Here is a 20580-nt window from a genome sequence, read left to right as displayed (position 1 = left end):
TGCCTCCATAACCCCAGACCTCATGTAAAAGCAATTCATTTCTGGCAGAAACCCCACAAGACTGATTTTTAATTTTTTTTAATGCAAGGAAAGATTTTCCACTCAATTCAGTCACGCCTGAGTTGGAAAGTGAATGATCTCATGATGGAATTAAGAGAAAGAAAACTATTAGGATCCTTTTTTTTTTCCATTTGGTAGGAGTGGTGAGGGTCTAATTTCGCAACAACTTTATACTTCCTTGTGGCGGGTGCGGCTGGACAGAACAGCACTCAGATTTACAAAATGAGGGTCAAGTTAGCAGGAGTGAGGAAGGCGCTTCAGGCCCTTGATTTTTCAAAATTAGTGTAACCTTTTTCTGAGCGGAAACATTCCGTGTTAATTGGTTCAGTTGTGTGAGAAGTTTATATAACATTACTGTGGATCTCTCTCTCTCTTTCTTTCTATAATAATCTTAATATAATGCACATTTATCCGTATTTTTTTAAAGACAGCACAAAAAGAAGGGAAATTTGTGTTTGGTTTAGGATTTTTATCATTACTCATTTTTTTTTGTAACAGTGCTGCTTGACAATAAATGTTATATGGTCAGAAAGTCTGTTTATTTTTCTTTGAGTTGTGCTGCATTGAGGAGAAAATACATTTGTATCTGCCCATGAAAAACTTATGCTCTCTGCCTACAACCAAACAGCTCCTTCTGTTATTGACCCTTGTGTTGAGCTTCTTGTACCCCATCTGCTGCCAATCAGGAGCCTGATTGGTCTTTGATTGGCAGCACCTGTGAGCAACCAGCTTCAGTCCCGTATCTCCACAGTCTGGGACCGAACTCGACCCTCCAAGATAACAACGCTGGCCCCCACAGAGCAGCGTTTATCAGAGACTACCTTCAGACTTTGGGAGATGTAGAGGATGGAATGACCTGCCTTCAGTCCTGACCTCAACCCCGTTAGACACCTGGAGGGCTGTTCCTTCCACAGGGACCAACACAACAACACTGGCTGACTTGCTGGTTGATAAACTAAATGGGACGCCATTGCACGAGTTTGTGAAATGAACAAATTGTTGAATAGCAATGTTGTGTTTCTTCAATCATACAGTTTGATTAACATCATCAAACAAGAGCCAATAGCAGATTCAGTTGTTTGGCAGAGAAGATGTAACAAGTTTTTCATGGGCACAACCCACAGATGCATTTTCCAAACAAATGTGGCACCATTTAAAGAAAAAGAAACAGGTTTTCCAGCAATATATAATATTTATTGTCAAGAATCTTCATTACAACAAAGAAATATACAACCAAACACAAATGTCCTTACTTTTTGTGTTATGTAGCCTATATATAAACACGCTGAGCAAAAGTTGGACAAAGACACATTTTTATATGTATATATATATATATATATATATATATATATATAAAAAACTTTACTTCTCTTACACACAAAAATTATAGTTTTTAATCAAGTTTTTCTTGTTGAAATTTTTATTTGTGTTGCTATAGCCTTGAATAGACTCATACCTGTACAAATCAGGCTTTATAGAGTTCAAACCAGTCTATCTGTATGCTTTGAAGCAATTTGCTCAGCTTCCGTATTCCCTCGTTACCTTGTAGATGAATTAAAGGTTGATTCTCATTTAGCTCTTACACTAAAACCTTTGTTTGGGAGCGCAGGTGCGCTTTTATTTTGAAGGCGCACGTCCGGTCTCTGTTTTCGGACAGCGGGTAACTTTCATTTCGCCGTCGGTTCTGGCCCAGACGGCACAGAGGCTGACGGTGAAACTGGGAGGCGGTCAGGTGAATACGGAGTGTGGAGATTTTTTTTTACAGTGAAAACATTTTTCTCGTTTCGAGTCCGTCCCGAGGGGAACAACATTTAAATCGGCTTCTCTGAGGCATTTCTTTCTTTTCCAAACAAGGTAGGGATTTCTTTATTTACTTTCATTGTGGAGGTTTAAAACTATGTTTACTATGCGGTAATTAACAGGCCATCGTCTTAATCCCTCTTTCCTCTTCATTTTAAATGTAAACATATGTAATCAAAACTCATTATAGGACGATTATTTTAAATAATTCAAAATGTTACTTTTTAATTCCAGTGTCATGGCTATATGCAGATGGATAATAAGCTAATATTAAATCCGCAAACTGTCTTTGCCATTCACCCTTTATTTGTTTGTGTAGGCCTAAAAGTTTCGGTTGCTCCACATGTTGTGACAAGTCGCTTTCCCCCTTTGGGTTTTATCTTTTATTCAAGTTATTTTCAGATAATCGCACTAATATTTTCCACCTGCTTCATTTGAAAGGGTCGAATCTGTTTAAATGTGGACTGAGGAATGATAACACAAACTGATAGTAATTTCCCTCCTCTTTCCTCATCTCTCTGCTCTGTTTTTTGCAGATTAATTTATCTTAACCGTTTACATTATCCACCCCCTCTGTAGCCGTAGTGGATCTCTGTTAAATGTGGGAAATAAAAGCTACAGGCCTCTGTCTGTTAAATCTCAACATTCCTTCTCTGTTTTCTCTCACAGGTTTCCCCTCTTCATGCTGCGTCTCCAGAATGTTCTCTTTTTGGAAAGTGTTTTGTAGGTAGCGTTCATTCACAGTTCCAGTGGAGATGGTCACTTTGACTGCCTTGCTGATAGTATGCATATGGATCCAAACACGAACCTCCTCAGGAGAGCATACGTGTCCCTCTGCTCCTCGTGAAACAGTGGATTTCGATGTAGAATACTCTCTCCCCTTCTTTGAAACAGAGAAACCCATTCAGAATATCGCTACAAACTTTGAATCCCCACCAACGGAGGTGTATCTTGGGTACCAGAATGCTATAGTGGCAATTGATAATTCTATGACAAAAAAATGGGAGGTGAAAACCGGACCTGTGGGGAGTCCTGACTGTCAGACCTGCCAGGCGTGTGACATAAAAACTGATCCCGAGGATCCAGTAGACACAGACAACGAGGTTCTTCTTTTTGATCCGCTTGGAGTTGTCTTGCCGTACTTGTACATTTGTGGAAGTACTCAGCATGGGATCTGTTACTTTATTGACACTGATCGTCCACAAACTGCGCCTGAATGTCTTTACAAGAAAGATAGAAACTCTCGTCAAAGCTGTCCTGACTGTTTGGCCAGCCCTCTTGGCACCAAAGTCATTATCACCGAACAAGGATCGACGTCACTGTTTTTTGTAGCAGCTTCCATTAATGACAAAGTGACACAGAATTATCCAAGGAGGTCCATTTCAGTGCTGAGGCCACTTGCCACTGAGGATGGCTTTGACATGATCTCGGAAGGCCTCACGGTGCTGCCCGGTCTACGTAACTCTTACAGCATAGACTACATCTACAGTTTCTCCACCAGGGAGTTTGTTTACTTTCTGTCCCTGCAGAGGGAAAATCCATTCAAGAGCAACTCAGCCTTGCAGACCCGTCTGGGGCGACTGCCTATTTCAAATTCAGAAGTACAGTTGTACAGAGAGGTGGTCTTGGAGTGCCGTTACGAACCGAAGCGCCGGAGGAGACGGAGGGAAGATTTCAGGGACATTGTGTACAACGGGCTGCAGGCCGCACACTTTGGACGACCAGGTCGAGATCTGGCCGACGAGCTGGGGCTCAAGGTGGATGACGACGTTTTGTACGGGGTGTTCGCAAAGGTCGACGAGCAAGGCGTACCTCAGAAAAACTCGGCCCTGTGTGCCTTCTCTTTGGCTAAAGTCAACCATGCAATTGAGATGGGCGTGGAGTCGTGCTGCAGCGCAGGCACGGAGCAGCTGTCCAGAGGCCTCTGTCACTTCCAGCGGTGTGAGAACTGCCCACATGAAGTGAGTAACTGCTTACACCTACATGCCATCAAAGTCATGCACTGTTCACCCTCAAACAGGAAGGGACCTGTCCAGACAAACAATGCAGCGGACAGGTTTATAAGGGTTTCAAACATTTCACACAGTTGTCATGCAGTTATTGGCTGGGACTGGTCCCCGCCTGCATTTGACCGCCCCGTGGACACATTGTGCTGGTTTTAGCTCACTGATACAGCCACTACTAACCCTGGACCTCATGTGATCTTATCAAATGCAGGTGAAGCAAAACCTGTTATGTCCAACAGTGATTTTTTTTTGTTTAACAATCTATTTGTGAGGCTAAATTTAGAAGATAAATTATTAGGCAGTTGCTTGGACAGAGCAGATGTGACGGTTTGTGGAAGAAATAGAACTGGAGAAATTAAAAAAGAAAACAACTGAAAGATCTAATAAAGCAATAATATTACAATGGAAATAAACAGGTGGCACAGGGAAACACAGAGGAAACAGGAATAAACATAAGATGACATAAATTAAACCTAACAATAAACACAAAAAATACCAAAAATAACTAAAAAACAAACAAAAAAAACCCACAGATCCTGACACAGGACATGAGCTGAACACAGAAAACTAAAGACAGAGAGGAGATATACAACAGGACTATTTCTTCAACATGGTAGGCCTGTTTTCTGTGTTTATCTACATTTAAATAAGATCCATCTGTGGGTAATCTGACAAATTATGTGGTTTCTGGATGTAATGGTTAGGGCTTTCAAGCAAAAAGGGGTGAATTTATATGCATGGACCACTTCTTCAGTTTTATAGGTTTTAGAGTTTTAGAGTTTTATAGATTTTAGAGTTCAACATTGTTTTTTTTCCCCCGTCTCTTTTTATCTTTGTTAATAAGGATTATTATTGTAGAAGTATTATTTATATTCAAATTATAAATCCAATACAGAAAGCCGTGTACCTGACTGTCTGTTTTAATTTACGCAGTTGAAATTCAAAATTCTCCTCCTCAGATTTATTTATTAGACTGGACTGTTTTCACGAGACTCAAAGAGAAAACAACATTGTCCACAAAAACAAAACAAAACAAAACAATATTAAATACCTTATAATCCTGTCTTTTTCAGCAGAAATTGTAAAGTTCGTGTGGTTTGTTTTACAGGAAACAAATGTCTGTCCCACTAATATTTCTGCTCAGGAGCCTCTGCTGCTTTTGAGGAGGGATTCTGTGTGTGTTGTTTGTGAGAGAGCAATAGAAAGGGTGAGCAATTCCAGATAAGGAAACTGGAAGAAGTGACTTAGTCAGTAATGTAGCGCTGTCACATAATTTCTCTACTTTTGTTTCAGTCTCAAGTTTCTGTCTGTCACAGAGATCCGGTGACTGTTCAAAACGCTGCTCTAAAAAAAACCTTTCATCAGATGTGTACTTTCAGATTCAATGCACACTGTTTACACTAAGATTAATGTTTCCAGTTAGTTTCATTATTATGTTTTAATACTTAACTTATAAGGGCTGAAAGGAAGAAGTGACTGAAGACAATTAGGTAAAAACTCTGCTCTAAAGAATAACTTTCTTTAAGTACCGAACTGGTTCATATTCTGATCCTCACCCTGCTCAGGGATCTCAAGTTGAAAGGTGCTCTGTAGATCACAAGGGTTGCTGGATTATTTTTTACTTTTTCACCCTCTTTCCTCTTCCAGTATGTATTAGTTAAAGTTGCCCAATTCAAACACATCCTACTAGGCTGCTCCAGCCCAGTAAATCTAGACAGAGTTCCTACTTCAGATAAAAGGTGTGGTTTTCTCCCTTTTATGGACATCCATCTGTGTACTTTGAACTCTCGCAGGCATTCCTACACCTACAAGCTTAAGTGCCAACGCACACAAATTGTAAATCCTACTGATAAATGGCGGAGTTTCAAAGGGAGGGTCAATGTTGGACAGTGCACTTTATCTTAATCGGAAATGAGATTCATTTGGAGGAAATAAAAAATATTTTGTTGGAGATGGTATTTCCGTTTTGCAACAGCTGGAGTTAAAGCAAATATAAAAACTCAAGAACGCATATAGACAAAGCATAAGAAAACATAACATGACTTGTAAACAACTGTGCAAAAGTCTCGAGTCAGCCCTCCATTTCTTTATAATTTGCTTCCAAGGAGTCAGACCTCGTAATCCTTTAAAGTGTTTAAGGATGAAGTAACATTTCTTCAGGCTTTCTGAAGATCTTTCAGAGTTTTTCTTTGGAATTTGGTTTTGTTACTGATTTTCAGTCCGGTACCTGACCATTTTTCGAGAAATGTTTTTGTTTGTTAACCTGCTCAACCCATGAGTCATTCAGGCATAAGAAGGCTCCTAAACTCAGGAGATGAGCTAAAGTTGTGTCTACACATGACAGAAAGAGCCACTGAGGAATACTGAAGAGTAATGTATATCTACACTGACCTGAAACTCAACAGTGAATTAAAATTTTTGTCATTGATATAATGTGAATGAACAGGCTGTAAAAGTTGATGAGTGTCTGTTGAAGGGGTGATTACATATAGCTGTGGGATAAAACCTGTTTTTCATAGTGATGAGGTGGGAGGTTTATGTGTTTTATTTTTATGCAGTCAGTTGGAAAATATATATCACACAGCAGTCTTAAAAATAAGGAATGGGTAACTTTGTGCATGTAGGGGCATGACAAAACAGCAACTATCAGACAAAGGTTTTGCAATGGAATGTTTCCTGTTAGTCCACCACATCCTGAACCTTTGAAAAATCAGCTTCTTTTAACATTGATGTCTAATGCTCTGCCAGCAAGTAAAAAAAAAATCTGTAAAGAACGTTTTTATGAGTCCTTAAGTATATAAAGTCTAGTTTCAGTTCCAAATGAAACACACTTTAAAACAGTAATCAAGTCAACATAATGGGATCATTACTGATGGATGTTTAAAAACTCTCAGGGAGAGGGCTTCCCCTTTAAATGAAGGATTAAAGTCTGTTTATTCTCTTTATCCTTCTCCCCAACCTGCTCCATGTAAATTCTGCATATATCTGTTTAAGGAACATAAAGCTGATAATGACAGACACAAGGTGGCGTTGATTTTGAAAGCGCGTGAATTCTTAAAGCTGACTTTGTGTGACTGTGATTCTCCCACTTGTACAGAACTCTGAAGGGAATCACACGTGCACTAACAAGCCCACACTGGTGTCAAAGCCACACTACAGACTGGACCTGTTCAACAGCCAGATGAGAGGCGTCCTCTTCACTTCTGTTCTGGTCAGCACGATTGGAGATCACACAATTGGACATTTTGGCACCTCAGATGGCAGGATACTGCAGGTAACAACATGTCATTGCTTTAGCTGGAGCGCTGCAGTGCGAATATGCTAAACATATAAAAGTGTATTCTCTGTCTCGTCACTTTTTTAGGTGATTCTTACACTATACAGGCCAATTGTTTTTGCCAACTATTCGCTGGGAGAGACAGCAATATCCAGGACAGCTGCTGTGCACTCAGAGGATTGGCTTCTTTTTGTGACTGGAAATAAGGTGTGGTTTCTAAAATCTGCAGCAATTACAGGAGTTTTTTTTTTTCTCCCCCCATTTTGATTTCTCACTTTTTTCTGTTTCTAATTAAGATGTTTAGAGTGCCCTCTGCAGGACCTGGGTGCGCTCATTTTCTGACATGTCCCTCGTGTCAGTCAGCTCCACGATTTATGAACTGCGGCTGGTGTTCAGGACATTGCTCCAGGAAGCACGAGTGTGCCTCACAGTGGGATAAAGGGTCTTGTGCACCTGTCATAACCGAGGTAGCTAAGACGCTATATGTAATTACCCAGTTTAATTCAAACTAAATAAGTCGGTGCACTGAGATGCAGAGTGTTGATGTGACATACAGTATGTGCGTTTTGTTTTGTAGTTTTTTCCAAAAATAGCTCCTGCGGGTGGGGAGACAGAATTGGTGCTGTGTGGTTTAGAGTTTCAGTCTCCTCAGCAACCGGCCATAATCGATGGGAAAACTCACGTTGCCACAGTGGGTTCTGGGACTTTGTGTGCTGTCCTGCCTGAGAAGAGCAGCAGTGAAAGGTTTGTAGTAGGGCTGTGTCTTATCATATCTTACACAATAATATTGGTGGAAGATTTGCTTTTTTGCACACAAAAGGCCGTATCTCAATGTTGATGTAATGACACAATGCATTTAAGTTTCCCAGCACACACAATAACATGTTGAGAGTGGGCCTACGTGATTTGCACTCTAACGCAATTAACAGCACGCGGAGTGAAAAGTGGCGTTTATGCCAGATGCCCTGCTTAGATCCAGCGGCGAGAGCAACTTCTCCGCCATATGGCTGATACAAACAGGCAGGGCTGTTTCAGAGCAAAGGGCCAAATGTTGTCTGCTGGTTCACCGGCTGTGCACCGGTTCTCCATTAAGGGATGAGCCCAGCGGCGGTGAACAGAAAGTAGCGTATTAGTCTCCTGAAGCTGCGTCAATAATATGAAAGCGATTTGGCAACAGACCTCCAACAAAAGCTAATATTTTATAAATTGTGCAAGAATATGTGGAGCAGAGACACCTCAGAGTACAGTAAAGGAATGAAGGAGTGTGAGGAGACACATGCAGCAGCACGTTTGGTCCTAAGGTAAACAAGTAACTTAATAGAGCATTACTTTATTAATCCCTAGGTGCACAGTCAGTTTATGAAACCTGCTGATGCTGTAAAATACTGTTTGGTCAAGGTTTTAAGGACTATGCAGACAGTGTTGATATTTAGATAGAAAGTTCATTTTGCTGCTCTTTTTTTAAACTAGTATTCAAAATTTTAGGGCAGTTTCATTAGGTTCAAATTACTTTAGCTGTTATTAAATCATATTTGTTAGGCAGTTATGTTATACTTCTACAAATTTCAGTGGAAAATACAACTTAGAGTACTTTAATACTTGCATTCTACTTAGCAGTCTTTCTGTTATTGCAGTAAATGGTTGCTGTTGCAGGGCTCTCGGAGCAATAGATTCACACGCTTATCATGCACAGCAGACAATATAAAATATAGGAAATATAACTTATTTTGCACAATAAAAGCTGCTTTGCTTGCAAGCTGTGAACCTAGAGAAACATTCAGTGTTTTTTTTTTTTTTTTGTGAAAAATGTTCTTGCAAATTTCCTCAATATCTGTAAAATATCTTCATATGAGTTTTAGGTTATTTAGTCATTTGCTGTTAAAGAATTATTCTCAGACCCTAAAAATGAAACCCCTCTGTTTTGATTAAACAATGTTCAACTATGTCATGTCATGAAACTTTACATCTGAACCTATTATACATTTTGGACAACATGTTATACGTATTTATCTTATTATCTTTGCTGGAATATAGTTAAAACATTATTACTTGTACTTCTTATACAGGCTTGTTTGCAAAACTCAAGAAAAAATGCCAGACCACAACCTGAACATCACTCTGAAAGTGCACGAGGGAGAAGTGGAGGGCCGCTACTCAATCAAAGGCACAGCTCAGATTTCTGGCTTTTCTTTTGTGGTGAGAATGGCTGCTATTTTCTGATGAAAAACTTATTCATGAAAAGGAGATTTTGAAAGTGATACATCTGTTCTTCCATTATTCAGGTGCCCAGCATAACAGACATCGAGCCTGACTTTGGACCTGAGCTTGGAGGAACAACAGTCACACTAACAGGAAAATATCTCAACTCCGGGATACAAAGAGAAGTCTTTTTTGGAGGCATAGAGTGCATGAATCCACAGTGAGCCATGGTTATATCTTAATGACAGATAGAACATACAGTATTTATTGCAGCGACTTTAGAGATTTACTGTAATTAATTTAAGTTGTGGGGTATCATACATGTTGTATCTATGTTTTATTTTGCTTTCAGTGTTCTTGAAGACACAGGAGTTTTGTCTTCAATCGTCTGTAACACAGCAGCTGCAGAAAGTGTCGGCGAAGTACCGGTGGAAGTCTTTATTGACAGCCTTAAAATTACCACCAATAAGAAATTCTTCTACAAGAAGAATCCTGACATAACATCTGTTTATCCCCTCTGTAGTTTCCGAAGGTGGGACACCGACTTAAAACTTTTATTGCACTGTCAGTCTTAAATCTACTCCCAAGTATATTATTAGAATGGAAGTGTTTGCTAATAAGATCATCATGGTGTTATTGGGACACTTATATCACCTCACAGAGGCTCCAAGCTGGTAATAGCGGGTCAGAATCTTGACTCGGCTCACAATGTTGTGGTTCAGTACACTCCCAAAAATGATCCAACAAAGTCTCATCAGCAAGTAAGTCTTGTGATTGTTTGAACGGTTTAATTTTAATAGTATTTTCAGTCTACTTAAAATGATTTGTATGCAGTTTCAAACAGGCTGTTATGTGTTTATCTTTCCTGAGGTATGCAATGGCTCAAGAAATGCCACACACATGGAGTGCTGGGCCCCAGCCTTTCTAGTAGATGTGCCAGAGGAAAAGGTGGACACAGGAGTGATTTCTCTTCAATTAGATGGAAAAAGTTACCTCTTGAGCAAAGGTTTTGTCTACCACCCAGATGCCGAAGTCATCCCCTTTGAGTCCCATGACCGCATTTTACATCTGAAACCAGAAGAAACTGAGGTTTCACTGCATGTAGGACAGTTTGACCTATTATACCAACAATACTGTATCAGAATATTAATTAATGCATTTTTAAGTACAATAGTGTACTACACAAAGTACTAGTTGTCACTTATGCTTTAACATTTTACCTTTTTTTCCATGTGTGTAACAGCATAACAATCTTCAATCAGTGAGTAAATGCATGAACGTAACAATGAGCATCGGCGGTGAGTTTTGCAATGTTCAGATTCTGTCAAATGAGCTGACCTGCAGGATTGCAAAAGGCCTGGTTATCCCCAGTGAGGGATTACCTGTCACAGTAAGAAAATCTGCTTTTTAAGTATTCATTTAGAAAATAATCAAACTGATACAAAATTAGCTGTATTAATTAACAAGAATAAATATTTTTTTTCCCCACCACTGTAGGTGTCTGTGAATGGAGAAGATTATGATGTGGGTGTGGTGGTGTATGACAAAACCAACTACTCCACTGTGATTGCAGGCATTGTCCTGGGAGTTATCCTTGCTCTGGTAGTAGGTGCTGGCCTTGCATTGATTGTGATGAAGCATTTAAGAAGTAAAAAAAGAGGTGACAAAGATTCCCTTTGCCTTTACTATATATATTAATGTAATATATATATATAATAATATATATAATAAACTTGTTCTTTCAGCTAACATAGAGAACCGTTTATCAGCAACATTGTCCCGGAGCCGCGAAGCCCGTCATCTTGACTCATTTTTGACAGAAGACTACAGACGAGGTGAAGCATCCAAATTCATAAAATCTGAACTATATTGAGAATAAATTACTGCAATATTCTACACTGGTGTGACTGTTTCCAGAAGAGATGGAATGCTGTGTGAAGTGTAAAACAACTCATTTAAATCCTATATCTATGTCACAATGCAAATATGTAATTCCAGATGTTAAAAGGAATCAATCTAATTGTTTTTGAAGATATATATATATATATATATATATATATATATGTTATGCAAGTAACTTCTTTAAAATTTAGGACAGAACAATAAAAGCATATAAAATATGTTTACTCAAAGTGACATTTCATCATCTATTTTTATAGTACAAAGAAATCTACAGTGCATTACATTTAACCCTTATGCTCTTCATCTAAGAATGTTTTTTTTTTGTTTGTTTGTTTTTGTCAGCACGACTGTCCAACCATACATCAGGCTCAGGAGGAATTGCTTTTCAAGGTTTATTATACTCTGCCAGCTATGATCATCTAGCTGTTCCTTTGATGCCAGGTGAAAATATCTCAATGGTAAGCTTAAGTTCTGACCTGCTTGAAGAGGTTAAAGATGTGCTGATTCCTGCAGAGATGCTCAGAATAGAGGAGAACCAAATTATTGGAAAAGGTTAGTCTCTAATTCTTTGCCTGCATTTTTCTCTTTTGTGCCTCTACAACAATATGTGTAAATATATATTTTTTCTTTTTGTCGTTTCATCCAACCATCCTTTATTTTCATACAGGTCATTTTGGCACAGTTTATCATGGATACCTAATAGATAGCAATAAGCAAGAGACTCACTGCGCTGTCAAGTCATTAAACAGTAAGTGCTTATGAAGGAAATGATCATTAGAGCTATGTTAATGCATGCATGATAGTTATAAAGAGTTATTTAGATGTGATAAATAAAATAAAGAAAGAACATTAACATCTACAGGATTCATTCCAGAATACTTACAGATATTTTCCGACCGGCCCCCTTGTAAAATCTCATGAAGAACAGCAGAGGAGACCGTGTGCAAATGTAACAGCAAAACTTATGCAGCATTTGCTTTTTCTTTTTTTCTTTTTGCATGTCTGTGGGCTATAAGAACTGCTGCCTATAAGCTGCTTTCTACTCTTTTTTTGTGTACATACATGCAGTATTGATATATCAGGACAAATCTGTCATTTGGCAGCTTCCTCCATTCTTTTGTTATATTGCTAAATATTTATTTATTATCACATCTGCCCAGAAGGTGTTTCTCACTGTGACAGCTCGTCTCCTGCAGTCCAGATTAAACTGCCCACACTTTCTTCTGAGTATTTCCAAAAATGGCTTCTTTGAGCTCTTGTAGAGGTGCTTTGTGTAAAAAAAAATGTTTTTTTTTAAACAGGAATCACAGATTTGGGTGAGGTGGACCAGTTCCTCAGAGAGGGCATCATCATGAAAGAATTCCACCACCCCAACATACTGTCGCTGCTGGGCATCATGCTGCCCAAAGAAGGACTCCCTCTGGTGGTTCTGCCTTACATGCAGCACGGAGATGTGCGTCATTTTATCCGGTCCGAGCAGAGGGTAAGTCAACAGAATGAAACCTTCTGAAAAAAAAAAAAAAAGAAATGGTTAAGACATGGATTATTTGCTGTAGATGGTTTTGATTTTTCAGAAAGTGATCTAGGAAGTAGTTGTCTTTGATTATAAGTTGTCTGTCCCTCACAGAACCCAACAGTGAAGGACCTGATTGGCTTTGGGCTTCAGGTTGCCAAGGGAATGGAGTACCTAGCTCAAAAGAAGTTTGTTCACAGAGACCTGGCTGCACGGAACTGCATGTGAGTGTGAATCAAACACTGATTACTGCCTTCTGACATGTCAGTGAATGGCTTTTTTGATTATGTTGTGGCTGTTGAAAGACCCAAATGCAGGCACACAGGAGGAGGCTGTAGGTAGCCGTGTCAGGAAATCCAAAGCAAGGTATATTAATGCAAGATTAACTAAGGTGAAACAGACTAAACATAATAATTAACTGAAACTAAGCAAGACCAGGAAAAGGAACAAGAATCTGACAAAACAGTTTCTGAAAACCTGAGTCTGTCCAGCATATACAGTATACTGAGGTAATATAATGACAAACACAGGCCAGGTATGCTGATTAACAACTTGGAACCTGACAAAAGGTATAAAAAGGAAGCAAGGGAAAAACATTAACAAAAAATAAATAAAACAGGAAACAAGGTTTAAGATAACATAATCAAATAACTAGACCACAGAGACCAAATGTTCCTGTCTCCTCATGTTGTTTGGATTTGAATTAATCCAGGACCTGATTTAAGGGGAACTGCCATATTGTCTGCACTCCAGGGATGTAGTGCACGTCACAATTCTTTTTTTTTAAATTGTGCAGCCCAAATGAAGACAAATACATAAATTAAAGGCTAGATTGTGGAGATATATGATCTATGTAAGATAAAAAGCAAACATAGACACTTTAGTAAAATGTAGATTTTTGTTGTCTGATTGGTGTGTTTTTTTTCTTTTAATTTTAGAACCTCTGATTTTGAGACAAAACATTTGGGTAAGGGAGAATATCCTTCTCTTGTTTTCTCTTTCCAGGCTGGATGAAACCTTCACAGCGAAGGTAGCTGACTTTGGCATGGCAAGGGACATCTACGACAAGGAGTACTACAGCATTCAAAATCATAAAAGGGCAAAACTACCGGTGAAGTGGATGGCCATAGAAAGCCTCCAGACACAAAAGTTCACAACAAAGTCCGACGTGGTGAGTGTCTGTGTGTGTGTGATTTATTTACATAGACATTTTCATTTGTACCTGTAATACGTCACAAATGTGTTTGTTGTTCAGTGGTCGTACGGCGTCTTGTTGTGGGAGCTGATAACCAGAGGAGCCAGTCCATATCCAAACGTGGACCCCTATGACATCACATACTACTTGCTGAAGGGGCGTCGGCTTCCACAGCCACAGTACTGCCCAGATACTCTGTAAGCATACCAGATTTCAAATTCTGTTTGCCATCATTCAGTAGTTAACTAGTCTGCTTGCATTTTTACTTTTTCAAATTCCTATTTAATGATTTTGTAATATTATTATTTCCACAGTTATGCAATTATGTTGGCATGTTGGAACCCGGAGCCTGAGGGCAGACCCAGCTTCCACAGCCTGGTCACAGAAGTAGACCACATCCTTTCCTTTCTGGAAGGAGAGCACTACATTAATCTGAAGGTTACCTACATCAACTTAGATAAGCCGAGGCCGTACCCCTCTCTGACAGGCTCTGCGGATGAGCTAGAGGCCTCAGACTTGGAATCAGACAGTAACGCAGCAAGCTGAGGATGCAACAGGGCAAGACTCCTTAACAAGGATGAGAAATATGAGATTAGAGCTGGAAAAAAAACGACCCAACACAGATGACCTTCTTCAAACCTGAGTTCATGAAACGCTTGACTACTGATCAACAACACTGCAGACACTGTAAGCTCTTACTGGAGACAAACTGATACTGGACCTTTATTGATCCAGGCTCCTTTTTTTTAATTGCAGCAAAACGAGAGTCAACAAGAAATGTTTAGTTTTTTTGTGACACACCAGCATAAATGAGACAAAATGAATGTATCGGGGCTTTGTTCTCAGAATTGTTAAATAGTGCATTTTGGTACGTGACGATACAAGAACACATTGGAAAATGTACCCGTTAAACTGACTGCTGCTCAGATCTGTTTTTATTATACATGGATATATCATTAATTCTGTTAAAAAAAATTAGTTTCAAAAAGTAACACCAGGATGCTGAATAATTAAATATGCACCTTTTGAACTATGCAGATCTTGTTGTGCTGTTCAGGAACTCATCTTACCAGTAGAGGGCAACCAAAGCCTCTGGTCTAGAGATACCGGAGTCAGTGCTGCAGTGAAGGTTTGCGGTACAACTGGCCTAGAGAGAAATTTCTAAACATAGGTGTTGCACAAAAGGTACTTATCTGAACCCGAAATGGACTGTGCTCTGCTGTGCAAATGTAACAAATTCCAACTTTTAATTGGATCCACATGACACAGCATTCAGTATGACACAATCTGGATAGATCCGCCTTGTTTCTTACAAGAATTTTAAAAAATATACACCACCTTCAATCATCTAAAGCAATTCAGAATGTGAGAACTGACTGTTTGTGGCCAGTTAGCTGAGCTGGTTGGAGCGTAGTCCTAAAAACACTAAGGTTGCAGATTCTATCCCCGTTCAGACCAATTAGTTTATTTGAATTTCCTTTTGGGGATTATTAAAGTATTTCTTTTCTGTTGAACTCTTTTACTCTAATTGCAATACAGTTTACCCAAAGCAACAAACAACAGAAAAGCTTTTTACCTGATTTGTTATGATATACTTGACGAGTGACATTGCTGCATGTCTGTTTTTTTTTTTATTTTATTCTAAACTGATCTTATTCCTATGTCTTTTCACTTGATTGCACTGAGTCTTTTATAAGTAAATGTTGATAACAAATGCATCTCTTTGTGTCTCCTAAAGAAGTGTCCCTGCCTCAGTTTTAATAAATATTAAGAAACCAAAAGATGGCTTTGCAGAAAACAGAATGCTCCAAACTGAAAGAAAAAAAAATCTATTATCATTAAAAAAAAAACTTACGAGCAACAGTACAAAAGTTCCTCATGAAAGTAGATCATCAAAGCTCAAAGTGAAATTGCTGCTGAAGGTAATGACACCAGTCTGAGGCAGCAGAGCTTTTGTTCTGTTATGTAGATGAGAGAAAAAACACACTCTCTGAATTATACACCCCCCCACCCCGTCCCATCAGAGTAAAACCTGCATTCACCTAATCTGTGTGTATCTACCATTTAAAATATTCTCTATGAATAATTTATGGATCTAAAAAAAGATTTGAATTCACTCGCATTTTAGAGTTTGAAAATATTGCAGTAAAAATGACAAGCTCTGGTTTTTACATAGATAACATTTTGACTAAAAGACTTCAAAAAGCTAAAGTTGTGACTATTATTATTTTTTTTTTTTTTCGTCAAACGTTTTGCATTAATTTGCTTTAAGCATGAAGTCTTCTCTACACATGGCTTGTCTATTAACAGATTCTATCTTTCAAAATGATTCAAGCCTTAAAAAAAATCTAGTGACCACAAATTTGAATGCTATATAGACAAACAGCAGATTATTACTATACCACATCCGATGATGCTATTACAGAGATCATTTTAAAAGATAGATCAGGTCTTTTGAAGTGGGGTTCTGTGGGAAGTTTATGAACAATTAACATTCCACCTGTTGTAGACGGTTACTTGAACGACATCAGTTTAGGGAAACAGTTTAATTTTTGACTCTATTACCAAAATAATGGCTTGTGTGAGTGAGGCTGCTGTGATGAACTTGCGACATGTCCAAGGTGTCCCCCGTCTCTTGCACAGTGACTGCTGGAGATGGACACCAGCTCGCCACGACCTGGAAAGGAGAAGTGGATAAAGAAAATCGATGGGTGGATGAACGAGGCTTTTTTGACGCTATTTTATAAACCTCTACATATCCGTCTGTTTCTCATTACATGGTTAAAAAACAGCATGTTTGGTGCAGACCTTTGCATTTTTGTTAGAAGTAGAATAATAATTCTGCTGGAATAACCTTGGAAATGCAAACTTTACTGCAATGTAAACGTTAAATATCTTTGCACAAACTGCTGTAAATATTTTGAAATTGATATAAAAAACAAACAAACAACAACAACAACAAATCAACCCTTCAAAAAAACTAAACTATCCCTTTAATACTTTTGGTTGGAGTTAGTTGAGGACTTAGAAACTGTTTATTGCCTTAGTGATTTCATTAATTTGTTTTCATTATCTTGAATGGAATGCCTTTGGCTGGCATGAGTCATAAATGTGTGTCCTGCTGCTCTTATGTTTACTGTTTTGTACCTTTCAAAGAAATATCCTTCCAATGCACAGTTTGATGTTTTGAATGTGGAGTGTTTCAGTGGAAACGTGTAATTTACAGTGACTCCAGTATGATGCAAATGTGGCATGAAAGACATCAAGGTCATCACATGGGTTTTTGTTTTTTAAAACTTCAAACTTCAAAATTCCTCTAGTGCCGCAGAAAACACATGTTGAGCTCAAGAACCTGGTGAGGGGAATTTTCCAAAAAGATATATGATCGTGAAGCACCTACAGAAAATTTAATTTGCTCTCTTCTAATCAGAAACACATCCCTTTACAGAAACACTAAACCCGATTGCGTGGCTCAGTGTGTGTGTGTGAGTTTGGGAGGAGGGGGGACGCTGGACTGAACAGCAAGCTTTCCCCTTAAGTGTTTGGTCTGAAATTCCTTTTGTTGTCTTCAGCTGTATATATATTCATAAATATTTCACACCTTTTTTTTTCCTCACACTGTCCTGGTTTGGTGCAGAGATGGGCTGAAATCTGTGAAATATCATACAGCAGCTGTTGTGTGATCCATGAACAAGCCAAAGAAACTATTTCCTGTCAGGACTTATGCAGATTTGTCCTCCAAAAACTGAAAGAGAGAACACTACAAAATTGGATATTTGAACAGTTACACAACGTCACAGTTCAACAACTAAAATTGCTTTTTTTTTTTTTTTTTTTTTTAATAAACAGGCTTGCAGTTATATGTAAACATAAATGCCTTGCATCAGATGATTCACATTGCACCATATACAAAAATGGCTTGAAGGAGTGAGAAAATTTGAACTTGATTCACTGTTGTTCACCCACTCCTTGCGGTTTTGAATTGCAGGTGTTGAAAATGCAGTCACAGTCTGAAGCTTTTCATTGCGGCTCAAGGTCTCCGAGTTTCCAAGATGCTGGTCGGAATAAATCTGCACAGAAATACAGGGCAAAGATGATAAAAATCTAACAAGAATGGGCATATTTTACAGCTTACTAACAAATTTATACAGTGTTTGGCTGTCTGGTTTCTTGTGTAAAATATGCAACAACAGTTCAACTTTAGAGCTTTCTATTTTTCTTTTCTTTTTCTAAATATTTCATTCTCAAAATGCAAAATGTAATCCAAAAAACTAAAATATCCAGATTTAAAGACGTGGCAAACCACATGTTATGTTCTCCAGCAGTATGTAAATGAATATTTTAAGTTTTAACTTGTTGATATTGATTTTTGCGCAAAGTATCTGGTGGATTTGTTGCCTGACACTTCTGTTCCCCGAGCTGAATCTGCTATCCTTGAGCTTGTGTGCCGTCAGTAGCTGCCTGAATAGCGAGGCAATCTTCCTCCCTCTGCCTCGCTCCTCTTCATTGTCGCACTGCATTCAGAACGAGAATGAGGACTTGGGAGGTCACAGATGGAGAGAAGTGTTATGTTTGTTCCTGTCTCTGCTCTCTGAGTGAATATCTCCACAGATGGGAGTACATTGAAAGGCACACACAGATTTGCAGTGCAGTGAAAGAGCTTTTGAAACACAAGGTCAGGCACATAGGTAACTGTACTCCTTTTTCTTTTGCATTTGGAGTTTCATCCATCCACATCATCCGTGTGCAGGTGTATTTTGTGGGTCGTAAAGTGAGCATGTGCGTGACAGTATTGATACCATGTGCTGAGGATGTTAGTAGATTATTATAATTAAATGTGAGCCAAATGCTTACATACTGGACGGCCTTTTTTAACCCGTATGTCATGCAGTAGAGGTGGGTGGAGAAAAGTAATATTGATTTCTTCTAATAAAACAGATTGTCATCATTTATATTTTTACTTTTCATAATTTGATTTGATATAAAAACACATATAAAATCCATTTTTATACAGAAAATTAGTGTCAGGTTTTCAGTGATACACATTAAAATTGTAGAAGTTTGTTTATAACTGCCTTGGTTTTCCAGCCATTTCTCCAACGCTTATTATCCTCAGTTTTTTAAATATAGAAACCTCAGTAATACCATATTTAAAATCAACTTGGATTAAAATCCTAGCATTTCTTGAAAGAACGCATATCTTCTGCCATCCTTGCACCTCAAAGTTTTAAACAAAGATCTTATATAATCTATTATTTCTCAAGTAGAACCACATCAAATTTTAGCTTAATATCTGTAAAGTTGACTGAGATATAGCTGTTTCTGTGCTAGCTAAGGTTCATTAGCTGTGGAGGCCATCTTGAACTGGACAGACTGCAGAACATAATAACTTGTAGATGTACATCTGATGATTACTTTTTTGGAATTTCATTGAAATCTGTTTGATTACTATTGGAGGCCATCTTGAATCAGTTGTAGATGTACATCCCTTGATCATTTTCTCACTTTCTGAAAGTTTCACTAAATTTCATCCACTGGCTCATGAAATATTTTGCGTACAAACACACACAGGCACTTACATGATCTCCTGATCTTCTGCATTTTATGACAGCATGCAATAAAAATCACTCTCCTTGATGATAGAAAATAACATTATTAGGTTTGATACAGTAATTGTCATGCCCTTTAGGTTTTGTTTTACTTTTTTTCTCAGGTTTGAAGGTCATCTTCCTGATTCTTCACTTTATGTTTTAACAGTTTACATCTGTGCATCTTGTCAAGCATCAGTTTTGCTTGTTGCTCTCAGCCCACTAGGTGACTGATTATTACACCTGCTTCTCTTTACACACCACTCCCTTTGTCTCCGTCTTTTTTGAAATCTTTATGCTAGGTCAGTGATCAGAAACTGTTGTCCTGCAGGCCGTGTACAGCCCACAAAGTTTTAAAATTTTAAAAGGTCAAATGCTGTCTGACACTGTAATCAGCTCTAACACTCGACTCAGACACTGACACATCAGAGCTGAGTCCACATGGAGTCCCTGGCTGTTTAGGGTGTGAGAAGCACTGCAGTGTGTGGACTCAAGTTAAAGTCCAGCTTCAGGTGAACTTATTTTTCCTGAGACCTTGGCTGACTGCAACTGTTACATTTTCTTTTAAGATGTTTTGTGCTAAAAGTAAGACAAATCATGTCTTTAACAATTACAGTGGTTAGATCTGTCACTTTTCAGTAAGAAGGTCTCAGCTGAGACCTCAAATGCTCTCCTCGTGCTTGCATGGGTTTTCTCCAGATATTTGAGTAATCAGACCAAAAACATGCATGTTTGGTTAATTGGTAACTCTAAATTGTCGCTAGGTGTGAGTGTGTCCATGAATGATTGGTTGTCTCTGTGTGCCCCTGTGATGGACTTGCAACCTGTCCAGGGTGTAGCTCACACAGTTTTGCCATCTGGATCTTTCTCCGAGTAGGTAGGTAGGTAGGTACATTTATTTATATAGCACTTTTCAGCACGAGGCGACTCAAAGTGCTTTACAACACAGAACAAAATTACAGACAAAGTTACAGAAACAAAATTACAGACAGGTACAAGATACAATGATAACTAATTGTCTAAATAAGCTAAGCTAAACT

The 20580-nt window shown here is 38.5% G+C and overlaps 1 protein-coding gene across 1 annotated transcript; it reads left to right on the top strand.

Annotated features, from left to right (window-relative positions):
• Window positions 1-1749: 1749 nt before the first annotated feature.
• Window positions 1750-16159, top strand: LOC108231402 (macrophage-stimulating protein receptor-like). The gene is made up of 21 exons (XM_017408451.3): window positions 1750-1914; window positions 2530-3821; window positions 6964-7140; window positions 7231-7350; window positions 7440-7610; window positions 7721-7887; window positions 9210-9339; window positions 9426-9562; window positions 9695-9874; window positions 10004-10103; window positions 10213-10443; window positions 10586-10732; window positions 10840-11002; window positions 11088-11177; window positions 11587-11796; window positions 11912-11992; window positions 12546-12727; window positions 12872-12981; window positions 13763-13928; window positions 14013-14149; window positions 14267-16159. Exons 2-21 carry the CDS (start codon window positions 2616-2618, stop codon window positions 14496-14498), a joined length of 4137 nt encoding a protein of 1378 aa, XP_017263940.1. The 5' UTR covers window positions 1750-1914; window positions 2530-2615; the 3' UTR covers window positions 14499-16159.
• The last annotated feature ends 4421 nt before the right edge of the window (window positions 16160-20580 follow it).

This window comes from Kryptolebias marmoratus, linkage group LG4 (assembly GCF_001649575.2).
Source record: "Kryptolebias marmoratus isolate JLee-2015 linkage group LG4, ASM164957v2, whole genome shotgun sequence".
Classification (NCBI taxonomy): Eukaryota; Metazoa; Chordata; class Actinopteri; order Cyprinodontiformes; family Rivulidae; genus Kryptolebias; species Kryptolebias marmoratus.
This window is presented reverse-complemented; position numbering and strand designations above follow the sequence as displayed.